The sequence below is a fragment of the Bidens hawaiensis genome, unplaced genomic scaffold (genome assembly GCF_021521415.1).
Source record: "Bidens hawaiensis isolate Kalapana, Puna unplaced genomic scaffold, B.hawaiensis_p1.1 tig00020342_1, whole genome shotgun sequence".
In the NCBI taxonomy this organism is placed as follows: domain Eukaryota; kingdom Viridiplantae; phylum Streptophyta; class Magnoliopsida; order Asterales; family Asteraceae; genus Bidens; species Bidens hawaiensis.
This window is the reverse complement of record NW_027493097.1, coordinates 11,469-19,439: the sequence shown is the minus strand read 5'-3', so window position 1 is coordinate 19,439 and position 7,971 is coordinate 11,469. Positions and strand designations below refer to the sequence as shown.

Sequence of the window (7,971 nt, the reverse complement as noted above, 5' to 3'; positions counted from 1 at the left end):
AACAGAGTTAACTTACTGAATACACGAATGAAGCATGTTCGTGTTTGATTGTTTTTAAATTAACTGAACAAACGATTGACCACGAATAATTTAACAAACATGGTTTTTTTGTTAAGAAAATGAGAAGGTTCGTATTCGTTTGACAACATTTGTTAATAGCATAAACGAACGGTCCTCGAACGTAAGCGAACAAACATAGTTGAAAGTTGATGAACAAACATAATTGGTCGATCGCCAATTATAAGTAATCTGAACATCAATTTATCGGGTCTAAAATTAAATAAAAGTTTGTTAAAGTTTAATGGATGACATCTTAATTTCATAAACTAGACTTAATTATAATGGTCCCAAAAAATGAAGTGAGTATATAAACGAACGTAAATGATAAAATGTAAATGGACGTTGACGAACATGAATGAGCGAATAAGGCATGTGTTTGTGTTCGTTCATTTAAGTAAATGAATAAAAAATTTGTTCAAGGTTGTTCGTTTGTTAAATAAACGAAATTCACGTTGAACTGTTCACTGAAAGTGTGATTCGTTTACTGGCTTAAGAAAAACCGTTTATACATGTTGCATACTGTACAAATTTTTAGAGGCACTCATTTCAAAAATAAGAATCCTTTTAAGAACCAAGAATATGTTAATACATGCGCGGACCATATAATGCATTTGTACATAGTGCATAGAAGATGGTCAAAGTAGCGAGAGCGGGAAAGTGGTGCGTTTCTGTATCACATTTACAACACTACGTACAATTGTATTATGTGGTTCTGCAGTTCAACATATTCTTGGTTCTGAAATGAACAACTCTCTTGCTATATAAAATTTTATATATTTTTCTTGTGAGTGTGTGTATATATAATATATATACATATATAAAATGTTGAAGTCAAAAAGTACTAGGCAAAAACCATAAAGAACAAAGAAAATCTATGTTTGTAACTTGTCTAGTGTCCCAACATGTATGCAAATCAACATTGTACTATATTATTAATTGATAAAATGAAATCCATCAAATTAATCTCCAAAATGCAAACATGTTCTTTTCAATACTCCTGCTTCATAATTCCACCATCTCTCTCTTATTCCTAGAAATCAAAGACTAAAATTCTAAAACTTGCCAAAAGTAGAAAAAACTAAGAATCTTAAAAAAGTTTTCTCCTTTTTCTTTTTCTAGTTTCTACAACATAAAACCAACCCTCACATCATCTTAAGAAACTTATATCCATTTATAAATGGAGTGAAAGATCAAGCTTTTGAGTATCTTTTGGTGCATTCAAGAAATTTTGATGCTCATCTTCATATTCTTGATAATAAGGGTTCTGATTGAAGTAGTTGCTTCTGTAGAACATAATATTATCCACCGATCCAAACTGATGAGCTTGAAACTGACAAAAATTGGCTGTTGCATGTGCATTCATATAAACAGCTGGATTAACAAACCCAATATGATTTGTTGGAGCAAACAATAATGGAGGTTGTTGAATCAAAGAAGTAGCATTATTAACTGCTGCTGCTGCTGCTGCTGCCCTTTTAGCTCTTCTTGCTGCTGATCTTTCTTTCTTGTGAGCATTTTGATGGCCTCCTAAAGCTTGAGAGCTGTAGAACTTTCTAGAACAAAATTGACATGGGAAAGACTTGATGGTTTTGTGTTCTTCATTTCCACCTTCCATTTGTTTTTGCCTGAAACAATGAGAAAATTCAAACATGAGTTATAATTTACTCTCATTGGAATTAACTTTTAAGTTAAAACTCATTATATAGATTCAAGAAACCTTGAATTTAGAAAAGGTGACCAGAAGGCAAAATCAATCCAAAATATATTTTTCCAGAGTTAAAAGATGTTTAGAAGTAGGAGAGTTGAGTTCAGAAACTAGTTATTGTGTTTGGGAAATGTGAAGGTGAGCTGTTAATATATATATATATATATATATATATGTGTACATGTATGTGTTTGTAGAGAGAGAGAGAGATGGAGTAGTAAGAGGGGGTGTATTGTATGGGCTTGGGAACAGAAGAGATAAGAGAGGGATAGGTGAATAAGTGTGCACCAATACGTGTTTCTGCATACTACTGCAAAGATTTTATATTATATATAAATATATACACACATATATAGAGAGAGGGAGAGATAGAGGACTAGTCAAGTTTTAACTAATTACACAATTATACTAAGACACGTGTCACGTATGGAAATACCCATGTAATAAATATTAATATTCATATGGTATATGATTAATTTTTCTGGATTATTATTGTGAAATGAAAACCTGATAGGAGAGAAGGAAATGATATTGGGATATGGAATCTAATACTTAAAAAAGTTTCTGACAGTTTATGGGGTTACATGGGCACTTGGGTTTTCTTCTGCAGGCGTTTCTACACTGCATCGTTTCACTTGTGCTGTCTGGGTAAATATATCTTATCTATAGGTAGGGATGGTTAATGTACAATAATGCATTATCTTACATATGGTATATGGTACGTGACATCGTAGAACTTCGATCATATCGCAATGACATATATAAATTCAACTGAATTCTTGCTACATCGGTTATCAAAAGGGTATTTTCGTCATCGATTGAAATTAGTTTATTCAATTAAACTTCCCCCGATCATCATCTTCTATAAAATACCCAGTTCATCAAAAATCAAACAATCGAAATCCAAAACTGCATTCGATAATGGAAAAAGGTGAGTTGAATGTGAAGTCCAACTCAAAACCTACTTCAAGCAAGTTGATTATTAAGATTCACAAAAAAAAAAAAAGAAGATTGAATTTGATATTCAAAATACATAGAAACATAGAATTACTCTAATCCAATATAGATTTGACAAAGTCCGTCTTCAAAAACAAAGCACAAAGACAAGGCACAAAGATCATCTACCTCCCTGTTTTCTATGTCAACCAGAAACAAAGCACAAAGATCATTAATAGTACTACCAGACATGTTAACTAGCCATTTTGTTATATCATCCGTCAAATCCATATTAACACCAGCAAATTTAACGAACTCATCTTGTGTTATCACGGCATTTTTAATATTTTTGGATTTGGTCTTTAATCTTCTTCAACAACACGTCTTTAACAAATATGGTGAAAATGATGATGCAGATGAGGAACCTTGACAATCCATTTTTGGTGATAGGTTTGAGCTTTTTGTGGTGAAAAGTGCAAATAAATTGTGTGTGTGGTGACAGGTTGAGAATTGCTCCCTCGTAAATAAACAAAAATATGAAACAAAACAAAAACATACATAGTAAATTTATCGGAAAAAAAGGATTTTAAAATTTAAATGTTCAAATGATAATCTAAAATTTATTGAGAAAAAAATTAAAGATTTAATTCATTAGACATTCAATAAATACGTTCAACTACATATTTTGAACTAGCAGTGTCATCATGCTTATATTGTAATAATACTTATTTCAGTTATTAAGTAACTTATAGTGTAATCATAGCTATATGAAACTAACTATTACAATAAGTTTCTTCAACAATCAAAAAACAAAGATTAAAAAATTTATAAAACCTTGTCTATAAGAAGAGAATGAAAACACCACACACAACAAAAAAATGGATTCCGACAATTGTACAATCAAGAGCATTCTGAAGGCACGAATTAACCTTGAGTTGCAGAAATATAGAGATCGGCTTCGTGTGATATAAGAGACGAGGGAACGTACGTCTCAACAATGTTCCACTTTTTTTGAGTTCCCTCTATATAAAGAGAGAGAGAGAGAGAGAGAGAGCGCAACATCCTTTCAGTTTTCACTTTTACCAATCATAGCAATATAATTGCGAATTAGGAGAAATAAATAATATTAAGTTGACTCGTGGAGTGTTATATTATGAAAAACTCTTATAAAGTGAGTGGGTAAAGTAATAAATGGTGTTGTTTTTATGTTGAAAAAATTGGTAGGAATTAACAACTCAAATTGTTTGTATTATTATGAGTTTTGACACTTTGATGCAACTGGTTCCCTGGCCTGACTGACTGTTATTCGCTCTCTGCCTGCCGCCTTCATTTCACCATCTCTACCAACTGTTTTGACTGTTATTTTTCTAATATCACTTGTCCTCTTCATAAGTGAAAGTGATTGATTCTGGACTGTTGATGAAACTGTTTTGATAGTTGAGGCTGAGACGGTAATAAGTTTGTAAATAGAAATTGTTTGAAAGAAGCTGAAACGAAAAACCTCTATTAATTTTTTTTGATTAATTTTGTTCCACCAACTTTTTGAATTCAAATAATTTTTATCAACAATTTTATTATCTTTATATTTAAGCATATTATTGTAATATTTTAAAACCAAAAACGATGATTCATATAGAAAATGTTGGTAACTCGTGTATAACGTTATGCAATAATAAACATATGTCGTGTAATTATTCACATGTTGATTATAAAGTTGAGCTTAATCATATATGTGTGTGTTATGCAATTATGGTGTTATATTATAATAGTGCACATATTCTTTGTTCAAAATATGCGAAACACATCATGATAACCAATGCGTGCCACATCATGACTACTTTGTATGCTTTACATGAAAAAATTGTTAACACAAATTGTTGTTTACCTAATCGGATTAGTTAGCAAGGCACTGGCGGGGACTTACAACCGAAAAAAATATATACGAAACTCTATCTTGAGTCCTTGTAAAAAAAATGTTGATCACCATGAACCATTGTCGAGTGTTCGATTAGCTTCTTAGAGAAATTTAAGTTTTCATGTGACAGAATTGCAAGTGCTCTTATGTCCAAAATGGCATAAGGGCAATTAGTAAGAATTCAAACTCATATTTCCTTATCAAACAAGCTAAGCAAAATATAATTTTTGTGTTTGGACTTAAGGTGTATGTTGTTTGAGAGAGGCCTAAAACTTGGGGCAAGTAGTTGCCTTTCAGAGAATATAATGGTACTAGTACAAACAACCTCTGCAAACATCCATCTTAAAGAAAAAAAAACACAAAACATTAAACACTAATCAAATTGTTTCCTAGCAAGATGTTGACATTCATAGCCACACAAGGTACAAACTATACAACCACTATATCACAAAATAAAACCTTCTTTGTCACAAAAGATGAGAAACTAACAAAAGATGATCATTGACAAACAAACATGAGACCACAAACATCTACTTCACTTCCCACAATTAAACCCGCCACAAGCCGATAACACGATAATGAGAATCAAGGCAATGATGATTCCAAGAACTATCAGTTTAATCTTCATGTTTTGCAGCCACATTTTCCTCCTCATTTGTGTTCCTTGTGTCCTGAAATCTTGCGCCTACAAACCATTCACCACCCTCAATTTTATTTTTGTGTTGATTTTCAGTTTTTCTATAAATAATTAATAAACTAGGAGAATACAACTATTATTGCAATAATAATCTAATTATTTGGATAAAAGGATTTCTGGTTTAATAGGGTAAACAGAAACATCATGACTCACTGATAGACTTGTAAACAAACTGAACGAAAACAAACGTGGCATGTTTGTGTTTGTTCGTTTAACTTTAACCGAACAAATGGTCAAACATCAACTAAACAAACAGAGCTTTCTTGTTTGAGTTTGTTCGTTAAGAAAATGAGTGTGTTCTGTTCATTTGTAAATAGTATAAACATATATGAACCAACATAACCGAGTGAACACTGAATAAAAGTAAACATAGACAACAATGTGTTCAGTTTATAAATTAGTAAAACTGACCTGAGAGCGAAGGTTTTCTGTTTTATCCACCAAAAGCTCAATCTTCTCTCCACGGTCAAGAACCTGCAAATTCCAAAATTAAAAAATAAATAACCTCTAACAAAAGGAGTTACAAACTTTAATTACAACACACACTAAATCTTACCTTCTCAATATTTTCCATCATCACACCTTTGACTTCCGAAACCTGAGCTTTGACCTTCGCAAGTTTGCTGATCTCTTCTGGATGGTCCACACAATACTGCATCTGCTCCTTCAATTTCGGGCTGATACATAAGAACCATGTCAGTTAAAAAACCAGAGCCTCAAATTAAACAAAGTATGCATGACTGCATGAGATTACCCAAATTCTTTGCTCAGACTATTGGCAACAGCTGTTGCAGCTTTCCCACCTCCATATTTCTTCGTGAAATCCTCCTTGACTCGCTCAAGAAACGCCATTGGAACCTGCCTACCAACCGATTCAACCGCCACAACACAGTATGCTTCATAATTTAAAAAGTTAAAAAAATAAGTTAGTAACCATGTGTATAAAGTATGAACAGATATTACAATATCTAGTTAGGCACGTATCAAATACCAACAAATTTTAACACAAGAAGCATACAAACAACTAAAGTAATCACACGCTATAGTTTTTAAAGTAATTATTGTTACACCACATCATTTGTTGTAGTGCAACAATTATAACACAACAACAAAATGAAGTAGTGTAATAGTTATTACTTTATTTCAAAAACAATGTAGTGTATTAAAGAAATATTACTCTAGTTCAAAAATGTAGCATAATAATAATAATTACTCTGCTTATTCGGACACTTTAAACTGATGGAAGTTCACATATTGCAACATATGGAGAATTTATCAATAAGATTCTACCTATGGATTTTGCTAAACAAATGTATGTTAGAGATTAAGGTCGAAATACAATAGAAGTGGATCAATAGCATTATGCTCATCAACAAGACCTACATCTAAATCTAAGATGCTTATCACATAAATCCAGTTCAAATAAGCACAAGTCAAGCTAAAATCAAATTAAGGCATTCTAACATTTAATAATAATAATAATAATAATAATAATAATAATAATAATAGGTACAATCGTCACAACGCGTATAAATTCCAAATGAAACCTAATTTCACAATCACAAATAATCGATTCGAATAAACACGATCAGATCGGAGTAGGTTAGATCGGATGCGATGAGATGAGACTCACTGAATCCATCTTCCACGAGATAATTAAACGTATGACCGTCGCAGTTGTAGGTGAACTTGTTATTAGTAGCAGGAAGCTTCTGGAGGCACTGAGCAGCGATGGAGGTGAAGTTGCCGGTGAACTCGGTGTACTCGGAGAGAATAACCGTTCCTCTCGCCACGAAACTGTAGATCAACGACTGCTGCCCCATCCCGATCACGCTCAAACGGCGTCGTTCGGTGGTTTAGAGAAGAGGGAAAGGTCAAGTGGAAGAAGTTGGGGTTGTTTTCTTAGGTGGAAGTTTTTTGAAATGGATCGGCCCTTGTGGGTACTGGAAATTACGAAATTGCCACCACGCTACTCAGTGTTTGGTGGTTGAATTTGAATACACCGGTCTTGGTGGTTTTGAATTTTTACTTCCATGCAACGTTGCAAAAGTCGCTAAGCGGTCTCTAAGCGGCCGATTTTTTTGGAAGGAGTACTCAGAGTACTCAGGGAGTAATCGGAGAGTACTCGAACATGATAAATATAAAGAAAAATAATATTTGGTTATTATATATATGTCAAATATCATAAGTTTACTAATACTTATAACAAAATAGTTAAATATCAATATAAATAAAGGAAATACATTTTTAAATATATAATATTCTAAAAATTACTAATCATTAATTAAAAAAATTATATTTGTTATTTAATATTATTGAAATAACAATTATTTTTTATTTTTTTTGAGTCAAAATCGGTCCAAGTTCACCAATAAGATGTGATTCTGACTGAGGTTGACCACATTTGACCGATTCTTAGTAACTAGGCGGATTTACAGAAACTCGCTTCGGTGACATACCTTGTAGTGAGTACTCGGAGAGTACTCGGCCTTGTAATCCTACTTTTACAACATTGCTTCCATGTATGTGTACTTTCTTTCAAATCCAAGTCGGATTTTGTATTTTTCTTGTTTTGTTTTTTTTAACGACCAACTAAGTAACGCCGTGTACTTTGTACGCAGCCCCCATTGGCTAAAGGTAGCCCGATCCGGCCACTAG

The 7,971-nt window shown here is 32.7% G+C and overlaps 1 protein-coding gene across 1 annotated transcript; it reads right to left on the bottom strand.

Moving 5' to 3' along the window:
- Nucleotides 1–5,035: 5,035 nt before the first annotated feature.
- LOC143560500 (vesicle-associated membrane protein 722) lies at nucleotides 5,036–7,188 on the bottom strand. The gene is made up of 5 exons (XM_077048790.1): nucleotides 6,947–7,188; nucleotides 6,068–6,209; nucleotides 5,870–5,990; nucleotides 5,725–5,787; nucleotides 5,036–5,301 (listed from the first exon to the last, which is right to left on the bottom strand). The coding sequence occupies exons 1-5, from the start codon at nucleotides 7,134–7,136 to the stop codon at nucleotides 5,152–5,154; spliced, it is 666 nt and encodes a 221-aa protein (XP_076904905.1). The 5' UTR covers nucleotides 7,137–7,188; the 3' UTR covers nucleotides 5,036–5,151.
- Between the last annotated feature and the right edge of the window lie 783 nt (nucleotides 7,189–7,971).